The following is a 17,467-nucleotide window of genomic DNA, read 5'->3' as shown; positions in this document are numbered from 1 at the left end:
TAGAACCATGTGATAGTGATGATTGGAGCAGGGCTACCTTCTCTTCTCGTAAGACTAGGCAGGGGCGACATGGCTCAGGAGGTAGAGCAGTCGTCTGGCAATCCGGAGGTTCCCGGTTCGATTCCCGCTCCTCCTGGGAAGCGTGTCGATGTGTCCTTGAGCAAGACACTTAACCCCTAATTGCGCCCAATGAGCAGGTTGGCACCTTGCATGGTCGCCTCCGCCGTCGGTGTGTGAGTGGGTAATATGTAAGTAACAAATTGTAAAGCGATTTGGATAAAAGCGCTATATAAAAAAGCAGCCATTTACCATTTACCATTTAGGCAGAATTTCAGAAAATTTGCTTGTATAAAGTGCTGAAGGCATTTCGTGTTTATTTTTGGTACACAACATTTCTAGGGGTATTAAGGTGTGATGAATCCAAATCTGCTGTATACCAAGCTCAAAAATGTCAAATAAGGCCTCAAAATTGAGAAATCCAACATGGCCCTCTCTCCACAAAAACAGGTGCTAAACCCACATTTTTTATTCTACTGACATGAAACTTTGCACAGAACATCTGCACCTATGGAGGAACAAAGTAGGAATATAGCTGGGGTGCAACCATGAGAGTAACGGGGTGTTTTTGACTGTCGCACTGTAATCTTTGTATAGGCGAGGATAAGAAAAATGACATTTCTTCAGTGTTTGCAGGAATACTACAGCAATTTGGTAATAACTGTACAGTGTTGGACACCACCATTGGAATCCCCCAAGTCTTAGCTTTCTTCAGGTACCAGATTTATGCAAGTAGCTCTTATAAATCTGGATATATAAGCATTTTAATGTAAGCATGCTGTTTTAGGCAAATTTTCTAAAAATAAATGGTGGGGCTTAATGAGTTAAGTGTACAAACCTGAATTAAATGTGCTCTTGTAAGTTTTCTTACATGGGGGATCCGATGCCATATTCAGATTTATATCTCATATAGACTAGTGATAGACCTATAGATAGTAAAAAAAAGAATTGTAACTATGAATAATTTCTCAGCTATTATTATTTTCAAAATGTTTTGTCAGATGTGCTGTGATGGAACCTTTGCCATCCCCACTATCAACCCCCCTTATCCATCCACATGTCCCTCCCAACCTGCACGAGCGCGCACTTCACCTTCACCTCTCAAAGAATGGCTGCTCTGCTATGGGACAGATAACAGCTGTTACCTAGGTAAAGTCATGGCTATTGTTTTGATGTGATAATTTGACATTTTATGTTGTTAAGTGATTGTAGTGTCTGATGTGTAAATAATTGTAGCTTTTTATCATATTTAGATCTCGGAAAGAAGCCTAGCCTTATTATTATTATCATTACTTGTATTATGCACATCGTTGCGGGCGAGACCCCCCGCATTTCACTGTATACCTGTATGCCGTGACAAATAAAACTCTTGTATCTTGTATCTCTTGTTGTAGCCTTACACTTCTCACAGAAGAGGCTGAGGCTGGCTGGGGACCGAAACATGAAACAGCTAGGAAAGTCATGCCCAGTGTAAATTGTAATAATGTGACATGTTTTATGCTGTTTACATTTGTTTTGTCTGTATATCTTACAACAATCGTCGTGTCAGCGTGTGACACAGATGTGCTGCTTCTACTCTTGGCTCACTATGACAGAATCTGATGTACGCATCTCTACATGAAAGCTGGGACATCGGAGGATCCAAAATATTTTCCAGTACATGACATTAGAAAGCTACTATCTGATGATCAACTGGACACAATCCTTGCCTTCCATGCCCTCACCGGATGTGACAGTGTGTCCCAGTTCAGTGGTCACGGAAAGAAAACAGCCCGGCAGGTGTTCGAGCACCATCACACTGATCTTGCTGGCCTTGGGAAGGGCCCTTTCACAGAAGATCTTGTGACATCAACGCAGGAGATACTGGTATCGAGCCCAGCTCTCTGCGTTGCTACCGGCTTGGCCGGTCGTCATACTAACACAATTGGCAGTGTTAGAGGGTGGGAAAGCCGGTGGGTGGGGATTGGACATTGTGGACAGCGACTCCTACAGGTCGGTTGGGTGACGCCTGTACAGCAGAAACAGGAAGTAACGGGGGCAGCGTGAGCCTCCCACGCGTTACTCCTCGCCACAGAGTTCGAGCTGTCTGGTGAAAAGATGCGACAGGCTGCCTCCTCATGTACCGGAGGGGACACGTGATGCAAGGCTTCTATCCTCACTACAGCCGACCAGTGGGAGGCATAGTCTAGCAACGTTCAAGACAGGGGAGGGAAGAATTGGAATTACGAAATTGGGATGGGAGAAAAATAGAAAAATAAGGAGAAAAAGTGGATACAAAAAGAACTATAGGGGTAAAAAAGTATGTTTTCCAAAGTATACGGGAGCAGCTGTGAAACACGTCCTTATACCATGCCGCCTGGCTCTGCCCCCCATGTTTTAAGCAATTGAACCCTTTCACTGCCACACGACAGAATGTTAACCCTTTACTATCACACAACCGACGGTCGCCGGTGTGGCAGTGAAAGGGTTAACTGGCTGTCGTGTGTGGCAGTGAAAGGGTTAACCTTCTGTGTATCATCACAGTGAAAGGGTTAACCGTTTGGTAGTGCGGTGGTGAAAGGGTTAAACAAACAGCTAACAGTAATATTGCTGGATCTTGAATCATATTTGATCTGTAACGTCTAGTCTTAAAGTTGCATCTGAATTTTGTTCAGGCTCGGTACAGGCTCGCGCACCATGATGTACAATAATTATCGTATTTGTACGATAAAAGCTGCTTGCTTGTTACAGGCACAGAAACAGCCCATTGAGAACAGGACTGAAACAGAGGGGGCTGTTAGAATGCATAATCTGAGTGGGGTTTTTTTCTCAGGAAAAGACTTCAAAGACATGTTCAGGGGACCTCAAAGACCTATATTAACTTGTTGAAAAGGAATAAAATATGTCTCCTTTAAAACTGTATATCATATATTTTAGACTATTCATGTTAGCCACATGTTCAAAATTTAGATTTTCTTGGAGACACTTTGTATCTCTGTAATGGGCCTGAACTGTAATGCCCTTGCTACATCTATATTTTGTAAAAACTTTAGCCAACCAAACAACTGCCTCTTTGAACTGCTGTGGTCAGGCAAGCGATAGCGGAGTCTCATGGCAAGTACAGAGAGACTCGGAAGGAGATTCTATCCCCAGGCCATCAGGATGCTCAACAACAATAACACTATGTAACAAACCATCAAATGCACTCACAGTACACACATCCACACGTACACACTCACTTTAAATAAACAACTCACTGTAGCACCCACTTTACCCACTTTAGACACTTTAACACACTTTATATTTATTGGTAAAGATATTTGCACTACAACTCATACCTCATTGCACCTTACCCTAAGTTGTACCTCATCCCATTTCTGCATTGTACTGTATATTGTATTGTAACTCAGTTACTAATTTTTTTCTACTCTGCATTGTATATTGTATAGGCTATATGTATATTGAACACTTTTGTTTGAACACTTTTGTTTACACTTGTTATGTACTTTGGACTTCTATTTTATACTTATCTATTTAATTTTTTTATCTAGCACACTCTCAGGAGCAGAACAGAAAAAACATTTCATATAAAAGTATTCTGTATTTTTGTATGACAGCTAATAAAGAAACTTGATCTGTACATATTGTCATATCTAAACTATAAATGTAGAAACCACATATAATTCAGTTACAAAAAATACAATTTCCTCAAATACTGTAGCCTGCCACAGTGCAGTGGAATGTGTGTGTGTGTGCGTATGCGTGTGCGTGTGCACACGTGCTTGTACCTGCTATAACTCACACATTTGTTATCTCATTTTGGCTCCTTGTTGGATAGGTTGACAATAAGCCAAGCACCTACACTATTGAATTATTTTTAAATTAGTCAAAGAATGATACCAGAAAAGGCATTTTCTGTTTACTGCAGAGCAGAGGGACTGGGAAACCCATGTTACTGACCAGTGACCAAACACTCTATATCAGTGATGGTTGTAGGAATGTAGAGCTATTATTTTAAACATGTAGACCACTTATATACAGCACCTTTAATTAGCCATATCCACAAATTCACATCACATTTATAAAAATAGATATTGACACTATCATGTTAAATATACCTTCAAATGTTCCATTGCATGTTCCGTTTTTAAATAAATTGCATATCATTATGTAGGTTACAATAACATTATTGGACAATATGCATAGAAGGCATATAATGAAAATCAGTAAAGCCTGGTTCTTACCTTTGTGTCTCATATGATTCACATTCGTTCTGAAGCGTATACGATTGTGAGGTAGCCATATAAATACAGACTTATGGGTGATCTGATTGGTTATAGTCATAGGTATACCACAGGTTTGACCTGTTGAGCATCATATTCCAAATCAACTACTTTGGTATTCCCTTTAAAACCTCCTCTTTCCCTTCCTCATTGTCTGTGTTCTGTATGAGGAAATACATCTTCCTCCTTCCTACCTGACCGGCCTAATCCACCCCTACACTCCAGCACGAGGTATGTTCTGTATGAGGAAATACATCTTGTGAAATGTCCTTTTTCTTCCCTCGCCTTCTCCCAAAACGAAAAGACGATTGTCTCGTCAAAGTGATCATTCTAAATACATAATAGTAAAAGACAGTAAGGAGGTTCTTTTTTTTCTCGATATTGATTGAAGAAGTATGTTTTTAGTCAACAGCAGGAAATAGTACAGTACATCATGCATTTATCTAGTCTCATACCTTAGTCCAGGGGTGTCGTTTTGGTATGGTACTCGCCATACCTTGGCAAATTAATATAAAAAATATATTATAATAATAATACATATTTTTTTATAAAAAAAAAATTGAATGTTGATTTAGAATTCGAATGTCAACATTATGAACGAAGCTTCGAACTATTCGGTACAGCCCTAGCATGTTTTGATATAGTCAATTATCTCACTTTTACTAGATGACTTTTACTATAGGTGACAAACTTAAATATGCAGCTTCCTCATTTTACTCGAGAGGATCGGTTTCATTGCAGAGCCCCAAAACAGCGTGGAATACATATTTCCAGTACCCAGCGTTGGATCAATAAACGTGATCGATATTTGGAATGGCGATCAGGAATTGGAATAATCTTTTTGGAAAACATCTGATCCAGTGGCGGCTGGTGAATTCTTCTCCGGGGGGGGCGCTATACCAAAGATTTTGCAAACATGTACCGAGGTATCACAATGTCACACACACACAAACACGCGCGTGCACGCATTGGCGAAACCACACACTGAGTAGCCTACTGTGCACGTCAGAGCTTCGGCAAAACCACAAGGTACGAATATTTAAGTAGGTACAGTACAACTATCACCATTGCCATCAATCAATATATGATCAGTCAATGCAGCCACGTTTCCAATAGCGCCTACTCAAACACACGCACGCACGCTCTCTCTCTCTCTGATTGATTGATTGTAAAGTTTATTAACAGATTGCAGAATGGGTACGGTACAGTACAGCTCAATACATACAATTGTTAAGGGGATGCAGACCAGAGAAAGACTTTCGTCTTGTTTACATCAGGGTCCCCCATTTTCAATTCATCATAACATATATGACACACACGACATACAGATAGACAGTTATGCTACATCTATACATTTATGACATACCAGATTTGCAAATACAGTACTGTTTGTGATACAAAAAGTGTCCAGAAAAAGAGTGTATATACATTTGACGTAGAAACTGTACATTGGAGGAGGTTGGGTAGGTGGGGTGGGGTTGGGTGGGTGGGTGGGAGGCTGTACATTGGAGGTGGGGGGGGGGATTGGGTAGGGGGGGGGCACTGTACACTGTACATTGGAATACTGACAAAGCCATACTTGGTCATTTACTGTACAACTGGGTTAGGACATTTGTAGGGGCCAGTTTCGAATTGCAGTCTCCCGTAGGTGTTCTTTGAGAGTGTTTTTGAAAGTGGGTAGTGATTCATATTCCTTTACAGCTTTGGGTAGGGCGTTCCACATTGATGTGGCATAATTGCGAAACGTGTTTAGTCCCTTGTTTGAGCCGAATCTGGGTTTAACATGATTTGTGGAGCTCCCTCTGGTGTTGTGATCGTGGTATTCACTGACCTTTGGGAAGTATTTTGACATGTACATGGGTACCTTGGTTGTGTAGTGTATCTTGTAGACCAGGCCCATTGCAAGTTGCTGTACTCTGTCGTCTACTCTAAGCCATCCTAGGTTGTCAAAGTGGGCAGGGGTGAGGTGGGTTCTAGGAGTCAAGTCAAGCAGTAGTCTGACTAGTTTGTTTTGAGATGTTTGTAATTAGTTTTTTAGTGCCTTTGAGGTGCTTTGGTACCATGAGGTGCAAGCATAGTCGTAGTACCCTTGAATGAGTGCTCCTGCCAGAGTCTTCAGGGTATTCTTGTTTACCAGAGAGGAGATCCGGTACAAGAATCGAGTTTGTTGGTTGACTTTTTTTATTACATTGGATGCCATTTAGTCACAGGAAAGATTAGCCTCTAGGATGGAACCCAGGTAGGTAATTTCATCTTTCCTTGTGACAATATTGTCTCTCTCTCTCTCTCTCTTCCAGTCGGGAGCACTAGCACTGTAATATCTTTGTGCGTGCTCCCACGCGTACGCCCGTATTCCGATCCGTACAATAATAATCACAGATATATGTAGCCACCTGAATATGTCTGATTATTATTCAGGGTGTCTAACGTTAATCTTTTGCATTCCCTGTGTTCACGAGGACGTTGTAACCAGTTGACCGCTCTTGATCATCCCTCCCGGACATTGACTATTAACGTGCGGTTCTCTTTGATCATCCCTACCCCGACATTGACTACAGGTGCCGGCAGGGGCGGTGGTGGTCACTGGGCAAGAAGGACATCAGGCGAAGAAGAATGGGTTCAACGTCAAGTGCAGTAGGGAGGTACTTCCTCTTCGGCGTTCTACACAGTCCTTTACCCCAGTAACAGTCCATGGGCATGTTGTATCTGTCCCTGTCGTTTTAAAAAGCAGGCATGGGAAGAAAATACGGCATTTACATGACTGCATCCAGCTAGCCATATAGCTCCTTGTTAGCCAAGACTTCTTACCGAATCAGCTAGAAAACGACAGAAGCTCTTTCAATCTGAGTTTTTCTTGCAGTGTCCGTCTTTCAAATGGTGTTGCTTTGATGGATTTAACAGAATTATCCATGGTAGCTAGCTAGAAATCGAAAATTTAATTACTCCTCGAAACAGCAAGTATTTTCTGTTTGAGGACTGGTGACGAGTGACAACAGTGGCGCACAAAGTGTTGTTTGAGCGCTAGAAAGCCGCGCCCCCAGACATCATATTTATGACCCTTGATAGGCTAAATGTATTTACGTGATTCATTTACATTGGCCGCTTGCGCGCAGTGACGCCGAGTCAACGTGCGTTAAGGACTAACGCCCAGGTTTGGAGGTAGGTAGATTTCTGAGAGTGACGTCAATCACAAACGAGGGGGGAGAAAGAATAGCATGCACAAAACAATGATTTATATACTATATTAACGTTATTGTGCATTTTAATAGTAATTATTATTCATTTTAAACATGTTTAGTTTATTTTTAGGGCTTCAAAATATCTAAAATAAAAGAAACAAGTTCTTCTTCTCCTCTCTCTCAATCAGGGGGCGCGGCGCCCCAGCGCCCCCTATCGGCCAGCCGCCACTGATAATCAGAACTTTTTTCACAGAGATATCAACGTGTGCCCTGTGTGTGTGTGCGTGTGCTGATCAGGAAATGAGAGAATCGATTTTTCAGCTCGCTTCTATAGCGTGCATAAGTACACATATACTAACAATAATCTAGCGTTTATTTGAAAACGATTCATAAATAAGCCGAAAAATTACAACGATTTTTGTGTATTCCAGAATATTCCAGTAAAGGGCGATTATCACAGAATCTTTATATTTTCCTGAAACTTAAAAAAAACTAGCGTTTTTCAAAATGGTATAAAACGGAAATGAACCGATTAAAAAACAATCCGTTTCGACAATGTTGACTGCAAACAAGTCATTGATAAGCGACGGCCAGATTAGACACATAGCCATAATTTAAGACATAGTTTATGCATTTGCTAATATGAGAGCTCTATCATTGAAGTGGACGCTGGCATACGGAGCCTTTTAGCGCTCCGCATGGCTGGCACTCAAAGTGTTAAGGACAAGTACATTTAGCAAATCAGCCCTCTCCGTGAGAGCTGCCAAGACCTGGAACTCCATTCCAAGTTACATGCCGCCTGGGCAATTAACACCGGATCACTTGAGGCCAAGGGCTTGCTCTACGAGGGCATGATGAGACTGAGTCAGAGTTAATCAAACCGTGGAAACTTTTTAGAGCTACTATGTACATTGTTTTCAAAGCATGATGAGATCCAAATTACGGAAAACCTTTCCTTCATTGCCGTCGGCACCGCAACTTGTGAACGGTCTTTCCCAATGAGGCGCATCCGAAACTGGCTAAGAAGAACAACAATATGCGCCAGGAGAGACAGTCAACTCTGTGATCTCACAGACAAACTTAAAGCAGAAAAGATCATTGATGCGCGAAACGTCGCATTTTTTTTTTTGCATTAAGGTAAGACAATGGTTAATCATATTGGATGCCTTCATTTGAACAATTCATTTGCACTATATGAAATGAGTGGGGCTCGCTGTAGTAGCCTAGTGGGTGTGTGTATTGTATGAAATCAGAACCTGGACAGCACCGTTTGCATGCACCGTTTGCGTGCAAGCAAAAAAGAAAAAGGAACGATTTTGCACGCTCCGCGTGAGTCCCATCCCATCTATAGCCTACCCTAATGTCCAGCTCACGCGCCGCCTATGAGTAACCCATACTTTTTATGAACGTATTTTTCATACTACATTCTGTTGAACACACAATTGCAAGAAAAATTATAGACAGTTATGATATTACATTCTGTTCAGCATAATTTGTATGCAAAATATTGTGGTTCCCTGCTTTAGTCTGTTGACACATTTCTATACTAAATGCTTTTGTAGTCCTGTGTCATACCTAAATGTCATATAAGTGAATTGTATAGAAACAACTCACCAAAAGTGACTATTGCACAACTGATTTGACAACCCCCGCCCCCCCCTTGCCATACCTTGGCTTTTTTTTTTTTTTTACTTTCTTTTTTAGCGTTTATCGCTTTTCTGGTCAAGCATGACCGACAGAAACAGGTTGAAATGGGATGTAGAGCAGGGGAAGACATTCTGAGAAATGACGGCGGGTCCGGGAATCGAACTCGTGTCCCCCAGATCCGTGACGAGCACGGTTTTCCCCGACGCAGAAATAGCGCCGAGATATGACCTATATTTAGGTCATTAGACTAGATTGACTAGTTTACAGTACGTCATGCAGTTATCTGGTCACATACCATGAACAAACAACAAGCAACATGGCCTTTGACTCAACCAATGCATAACAGACTCACCATTGCCCACAGTATAGCTTCAGCTGCCCTTAGCAGAGACAACAGCTGCTGCATTCAACATGCATATACTCTATAGATAAATGATCACAGAAGACATTCAGAGATGTTCTGCAAAAATATTATTCCAATTCCTGATCACCATTCCAAATATCGATCGTGTTTACAGTCCCAATGATAACGTGAGGCTGGATGGATGAAAAATGAATGGATATCGCTAATAAAAGAAATAACGATTAAATAACAAGATTTCTCGTCATTGGCACTCAACGCATGGCGGCCAACAACAAGATTTCTTGTCGTTGGCACCCAATGTGTTAAGTTGTGCTTCAGAAGGAAACTGTCCTTCTGTAAACTGTAAGTTACATTGTTAATTTAGTTTGTATTTACTTTTCTAGTTTAAGTTAATTCAATTAAAGAAATTGTAACTACAATATTGTATCTACAATTACATTTAAAACATTGTTTGTTTTTCAACCATATCTGTTGACAATATAATTTCTTTATATATTGAATGCTACATCCTGCTACCTTTTTCAGCTTCTCTATTTCAAGGCAATATTTACAAAAACTAAACTAAAACTAGTAATTTCCTATACAAACATGTTTCCTACTATTTATGCATAATAATCTTTCTAATCATAATGCTGGTCGGAGCTGTTCTGTGCGCACGCGATGGAACATTTATGCGCACGCGCGTGCACGTGACGTCATTAAAACACTGTATAACCACTTATGAAATCACCACTGCATCACTGAGTATAAATAAAGGTTGATGATGATGTACTCTCAATAAATCAGCATTGTTTTTTGGTGATGTGCCCCTTTAAGTGCATATAGCAATCTTTTCAAGTTATTGTTGTTGTACTGTACTGTACTGTAAAACGTACAATGTCCTAAATGGTATAGCAGCCTACCTCCCAGCCCCATGTTGAGTGCTGCTGTTTGGCTCACTTCCCCTGCCCCTTATTGTAAAATTACTTTCACAGGGTTCCCACAGATATTGCAACATGAAATTCAAGGAGTTTCAAGTACTTTCCCAAGCACTATTTTTCATTTTGAAATGGCATTTAAAAGCAGTTTTTTCTGATCCAATATGTATGGCTTATAACCAATTTCCGACAATTAGTTATACTTTAGATTAAAAAATATAATTTCTTGATTCAAAACTATTTTATCATGGATGAACAAAACTTTCAATGCAAATTGTTGATTTGAATTTCAAGGACTTTCTAAGCACCTTGTTAAAAATAATTGGCTGTTTAAAGAATTCCAGGCCTTGACTTTTTATTGTAAAAAATCAAGCACTTTAAGCACTTCAAGGACTTTGTGCGAACCCTGCTTTGAGTTCTAGGAAAACGTTACATGAATCCCATTTATTATTATTAATTTTATTACACCTATCTACACTAGCGTGTTATTCAAGGGAAGCAAAGTCTCACAGTGGAGAAAGGTAATCTGAGAAACATAAAGATAAGATTTCTTCATGCTGCTGGCCATTAAAGCTGCTGTAGTGGGTACCTTGCACGAGGGTGGGTGATCCCCGATTGAGGTCAAACACACACAAATATGTCACTGAAAACTTCTAATTAACATTTTGTTTGAATCTTGACAGACACAAATCATAAAAAGGTTGTCACTTATAAGTAGGGGTTTTTGTGAACCGCTTTTCTATGTAATATATTCTCAGCCATACACCAGGAGATTGAGGTTTCCTTGTTAACCCTTTCACTGCCACACTACCAAACGGTTAACCCTTTCACTGTGACAATACACAGAAGGTTAACCCTTTCACTGCCACACAGTGAAGGTTAACCCTTTACTATCCTACAGAAGGTTAACCCTTTACTATCCCGGTTACCCGTCGGTAGTGTGATAGTAAAGGGTTAACCGTAACCGTCGGTAGTGTGATAGTAAAGGGTTAACCTTCTGTAGTGTGGCAGTGAAAGGGTTCAAATGCATGTATTTGTAGATTATATACCCCACAGTAGCTTCAAGTGCCTTGCTCAAGGGCCCTTCAATGGTGGGTGTTAGTTTTTTTCTTTTCTTTTTGCTACCCAGACTTTCCCGCCCATCTGGGGATAGAACCAGCAACCTTCCAGTCACAAGCCTACTTCTCTAAACTTTCATCCACAGCTGCATAATCATAATCACACTACCTTTTCTGCACACCTCAGCAATTTGGTACAATAAAACTAAGACTAGTAGCGCCCTCATGTGGAGGTGGAGGAACAACACTCAGGACTTTTCAAGGGTACTTGAATGGGACTCATCAGTCAGAAGACATGGAACAAAGCCATGATATTGTTTTCATTTTCATCACTTCACTGACCTGTCTGTGCACAGGAAATTCAATGGTGAAATGGAGAGACCCGTCAACGCTGCAGACATAATTGTTATATTGTTCTGCAATAAATCCTCTTATCTTTCCAATTGCAAAAGATTCAATCAAGTGGTTGGTGGTCCAGTTTTCCTGACCCTGATCATTTATGGCAGGCCTGAACTTTAAAATTGCATGCTTTTCTTCAACATATAATCTTTCTTTAAAGGAACACGCCAACATTATGGGAAATGTGCTTAAGCCTTATCGTCTTCTCCAGAGTCAGACGAAGAAAGATACCAATTTCCTCTCTGTCCGTTTAGTAGAAAGCTATCCGGCTTCAAGCTAACCACGCTTAGCTCAAATTAATGTAAGTGGATATGGACTAGTTAGCCTAGATTAAAACTCTGGGAGAGGTGTTTTTTCTTTAGCTAGGTTAGTGGTCCGTATCCGCTTCCATTCATTTGTGCTAAGCTAGGCTAGCTTGCGAATCTCCCCTCCAGAAAAGGCTTTGGCCTCTCCCAGTGGGCAGCCATAGATTCTACAAGGAACCAAGTGTGAGCACAGAGACAAAACAGGGTATTTTCTAAACAATTTAAATAAACAGAACATGTTATTATTCAACAGAATGTGTTTATCTTCTGTGCATGGGTATAACCAGCATACATGTAAGATACAAACAATGCCAAAGGCCTAAGCTAAATGTTTGGCTAGCATGACCACATGTGGGGACCACAGCTAAATCAATTAAGAACGTCAGGGCAACCATTACAATTCAGTTATATTTCGTATTGCATCGCGTCCCGCTCTGAGCCTTACGAGATACTCTTATCTCCTGTGATACCTAATGTATCTCCCACGAACAAAAACACATGCACCCCACCTGTATGGGGCCCCGCCCCTTATGGTGGCCCCGCCCATATAACCATGACCCTGGTCATGAAACACCCTTCCTCTATTTTCGTCCCAGCGTATTGGATGCGTGCACCATACGAGCTAGCGGAATGAAAAGATTAAGGAAGATTAATAATGTTGGAAGCTTACCGGAGGTTGCTGGCCCCTGGCATCTTCGACGCATGTTTTCGGCGACACGACGGGCCTGTGATGTTCCTCGTTTGATGACTGCACATCGAGGTTCAGCTGTACAAGGCTGGCTGTCGGGCCAGCTTGTACTCAGGTAGGCCCTGTGTCTTCAGGCATGGGTATTAGTGTTAGTAATGCTGGTTTGTGTTGTTAACACAACCTTGTTGTGTGTTGGCGCCAGGGGCAAGATGGTTTGGTGAACGTTCTCTGCAGGGAACGGTTTCCAAGCTGTCTTGGGCGTGCTGCTAAAACATCTAAAGCTATGCTAACATGCTATCGCTACTGCCGCATGCTATCACTACTGCTAATTGCTATGCTGTTTTAATGTCTCCGCCGTGAGATGTTGTCACTCTCCCGCCTCTTGCCCGGTTCATCAATGAAGGTCAGTCGGTAGCTGTTGTGGGGTTTTGAGTTCTATTTACCTTTTTCGGGTAAATGGGTTGACAACGGGGTAGGTCGTGGCTAGGTTCTAGCCAGGTATTACCTTGTGTTCCGGCGGGGTTTGTTGAACGGTGTTCCCATCTGGGTTGGCGTCGGGTAGTGGGGCTATGGGTCCAGCCGACATGGTAAACATGTTGCGTGTCTGTGCACAGGCAATTGTTGTCTTGGGTTCCACATTGCCTGGCGTTAGGCTGCAGTAGTATAAGGGCAGGGCCGCTTGGGAGAAATGTGAGGCCCTGTGCGTTTTTAGACGCGAGGCCCCCCATCTCCTGGGGCGGCCCTGTGTAGGGGGCTATTGTTTCATTTTGTCACTCTGCTATGAGAAGGTCTGTCTTGCTACAGCTTTCTCTCCTCTCAAACCATTCATACTGACGGTCAATCGGTATACTGGGGGAGTAGTGCGGGGGGGGGGCTTTGTTTACCTTTTTTGGTAAATGGGCTAAACTAGGGCTGGTGTTCTGTTGTGAATATTTTGAATGAAGACGGGTCTGGTCCGTCTCCCCTTAAACTTTGTGTGTATGGGTTTGCTCATTCTACAGTTTTTGTGGTTTAGCTCTTTTATTCATTTAACCTTTTCATGGTCCACACCACAGTGGAGGGTGCTGTTTGCAATCACCACTGGTGCTCCATGTTAACGTCAGTCCTTTGTTTTTGATATATTGAAACAATGCCCCGCCCGGCCGACACCATGGGTCGGCCTGGCGAGTGGCTGGTGGGCTGTTAAGGCTTGTACCGCCACGGTATGGAATTGGCAACGATTAGAACTGTGTTCGAATTGGTGTTTTTTCTATTAAAGAAATGGTGTCTGGTGGAGGGGCCTTGAGGGCCGGCCGACGTCGACACATCGCGCAAGGTTGTTGACGTTATTAGCTTTGACCCAGCCGCAAGCTATAACCGCTCAGGGTTCCCCTCTCCGCAGGGGATTTTGGTCTTCTGCTGGAGCGCGGGCGGTATTGTCCTAGGCCCTACACCGCCTCACACCGCGCAGCCAGAAGAAGAGAGAGCACGGCCTCGTCAGCGGCGATGACGGGGCCCTCGACAGGCGGCCATGTTTCCCCCGCCAGTGGTGCCCTGGTTGGAGAATCGACAGGGTATCGCGAGGCCGACAGTCTTGGCGGCCGAGGGATCGGCCATTTTGGGTGATTTCGGTGTTGGTAAACCACTCCGTCGTCATTTTGCCGCGAGCAGCCCGCTCCCCGCTCAGTCCGCTTTCTGTTACCCTCAGAAGCGGGGCTCTGGGTGTGTTCCTTTGGCTGCGGGCCGCGAACCTTCTTGAAGCGTATGCGGCCCCATTCTTCGCTTCTCATGGAGACAGGGGCTGACACCCAGTTGATGGCTGAGCCTGGGTCTGTCCGTGAGAATGTTGTGCTGTCAAGCGGCTCCCACACCTTGAACTGTGTTGGTTGAGCCTGGTGTTACGTCTGTCAACTTAAGTGTTGTCAGCAGGGGGGCTCGAAACCTTTTGAGGCACACAGTGCAGGCTTCCCCGGCCTCGCCTTCGCCAGGCCAGGTATCATGTTGGTGCTCCCACTCCTGGAATATTGGCAAGTGGTCGCAGCTCACATGGTTTGGGGTGGTAGTGATATCACTGCAGGGCTACGGTGTGTAGGAACCCATGGGGGCCTTACACCTTGCATGTCCGGCTGCAGAACAACTCCTTCAGCATGTTCTGGAGGGGTGTTTAGTGGGGGGGCTTTTTTGATCGGAAGCCCCCCGTATCAGACAGGCCCTTTTCTGTCGGGGTTCCCCCTTGGGTGCGATTGCCTCGTGGGTGGTGTCAGGGTCAGGTGTTCCGACACGGAACGCGCTCCTCGCACGATTCCAGGGTTGTCTTCGCACAGCGGGGGGGACCGGGCCAACTATCTACAGTTCCTGGCGGACCTGCGCCACGTGACGGCGGGTGCGTTGGGAGTGTCGTCACATATGACTACGGCAGTACCATATGTCGAGGTAGATGGAGAGAATGGTGAGGCGGGGACTTGTGTTTACACAACCCCACCCGTTTTCAGGTTTGGTACAGACCCTGTTGTCGGGGTCTCCAGCAGGGACAGCTCTGGTCGACGAGATCCAATCTCTGTGGACGAAGCAAGCCATCGTCGTGGCGTTCTCCTCCCGGTGTTCTCTGCCCGAGAAGTCGGGAGGGAGGGGTGTAAGACCCAGGCTGGACCTGTCCCATGGGAAGGTTCAGCATTTTTTGGATCGTCTCCTACCTGTTGAACACTGTCAGGTGGGGGTCTGGTTCTCCTCCATAGACCTGTAGGATGCGTATGCGCATCCCCGATCTTCCATCCTAGGGCTTACCTACGCTTCCTTTGCAGGGTTAGCGTATGAGTACCAGAGGCTGCCGTTCGGTTTTCTCTGGCTCCCCGCATCTTCACCAAGTGCGTGGAGGCCGCACTGGGGCCTCTGCGTCATCCGGGGTTACGGAGTGTTCTGCCCTGATGACGTTCTGGTCCTTCGCGGTCAAGGTGGATCGTCAGGTCTCGTACCAGGCAGGTCTCTACCAGCCTGGGGTTGCTGTAGACTGGATGTAGAGTATTCCTCTTCCCAGTCAACGGTTGGAGGGCTATGGGCATCCATCTCAGAGCGTGTTGTCAACACGCTCGGGAGGTTCCGTCCTAGGACGGTTACGGCGCTGTCTCACGTCGCGTTTTCACCGACGCCTCCCTCGCTGGTGATGCGTCGGGCCAACGCAGTAGGGGGCAGCTGGCAAACCATGCTGCCCGGTCTGCGCTACGTTCAATGTGTTGGTGTTGAAAGCGGTCCTTCTGGTCCACAAATGGTGTTGATCAGGACGGACGATACGACGTCAGTGTCGTGTATCGACAGACAGGGAGGAGTACGCTCCCCCTGTCTGCACCAGGCGGCGGGCGGCTGGCTATGGGCGTCCTCCATCTGCGCGGCCTAAGGGCTCCCCACATCCCCGGCAGGGAGAATGTGGGTGCAGGTGTACTGTCGCGGGGCGGCCCTCATCCTGACGGGTGAGGATTGCGTCTGGACATGGCCAGGCAGGTCTGGGACCGATGCCGTGCCGCCAGGGATTCTTCCCCATACATCTGTTAGGTCAGTTGTTGGGACGGGTACGTTGAGGGGCGCAGGTTCTTGATCCTGATGGTGTTACCATCTGGAATGCGCATGCTCCCTCCACTGTCGCGCTTACGCGGGCAGATGACGTATGTTCCAAGTGTGGTGTAAGGCGGGGGGCCAGGACTCAGTCTCCTGCCCCCTGGTTGCTGTCCTTAGTTACCTCCAGTCTCTCCTTGATAGACTGTCGGCTTCGACGGTGAGGGTATATGCAGCAGCTATATCCTCCTATCATGAGGGGTTTGAGGGGATGTCTTGTTCAGCCACCCTCTTGTGAAGCGTTTCCTGCTTGGCGCTCGACGCGTTAAGCCGGTGCAACGCTCCTTGGCTCCGACTTGGGATCTTCAATTGGTCCTCGGTCGGTTGTCCTTGGCCCCGTTTGAGCCGCTCGAGCGGGCGCCGTTGGGACAGCTGTCCTTCAGGACCGCGTTCCTTCTGGCTGTCACTTCCGCTAAACGCGTAGGTGAGCTCTGTGCTCTCTCGGTACATCCAGAGTGCCTGTCTTTTCGGACCGATTGCGGTGTCACTCTGCGACCTAATCCTGCTTTCGTGCCTAAGAATATCCGGAGTTCCTTCCGCTCCCGGGATATTGTGGTTCAGGCGTTTCGTCCTCCTCCTCACACTGGTGAGTTAGATGCGGGCCTTCACCTGTCATGTCCAGTCCGTGCTTGGGGATTTACCTCAGCCGTACTCAGGATTTCAGGGTTACCGACCAGCTTTTTGTCTGTTACGGTGGGGCTCGTGCTGGTAAGGCACTGTCGGAGCAGCGCCTGTCCCATTGGTTGTGCGAGGGTGTTACCCTCTGCTACACGCTGGCTGGGCAGGATCCCCCTGGGGGCGTCAGGGCGCACTCCACTCGTGGGGTGGCTGCCTCTGCCGCTCTCCTGGGTGGGGCCTCGGTGGAGGCCATCTGTGCTGCAGCTTCATGGTCCTCCCCGGGCTCCTTTGTAAGGTTTTTCCTCATGGACATGACCGGGGGTTCTGTCTCCCAGGCGGGACAGTCTTGGCGGCCGAGGGATCGGCCATTTTGGGTGATTTCGGTGTT

At 45.1% G+C, this 17,467-nt stretch overlaps 1 protein-coding gene across 1 annotated transcript in view; it reads right to left on the bottom strand.

Annotated features, from left to right (window-relative positions):
* Positions 1-4,431, bottom strand: part of LOC311245265 (uncharacterized protein) — a 39,274-nt gene extending 34,843 nt beyond the window's left edge. The window contains exon 1 of the mRNA XM_084335101.1: positions 4,281-4,431. Coding sequence (XP_084191227.1) covers positions 4,281-4,380 — 100 coding nt within the window. The 5' untranslated portion in view covers positions 4,381-4,431. The remainder of the gene's footprint in view (positions 1-4,280) is intronic.
* Positions 4,432-17,467: the final 13,036 nt, after the last annotated feature.

The sequence above is a fragment of the Notolepis coatsorum genome (genome assembly GCF_963971535.1).
Source record: "Notolepis coatsorum genome assembly, chromosome: 18".
NCBI classification, from domain to species: Eukaryota; Metazoa; Chordata; class Actinopteri; order Aulopiformes; family Paralepididae; genus Notolepis; species Notolepis coatsorum.
This window is presented reverse-complemented; position numbering and strand designations above follow the sequence as displayed.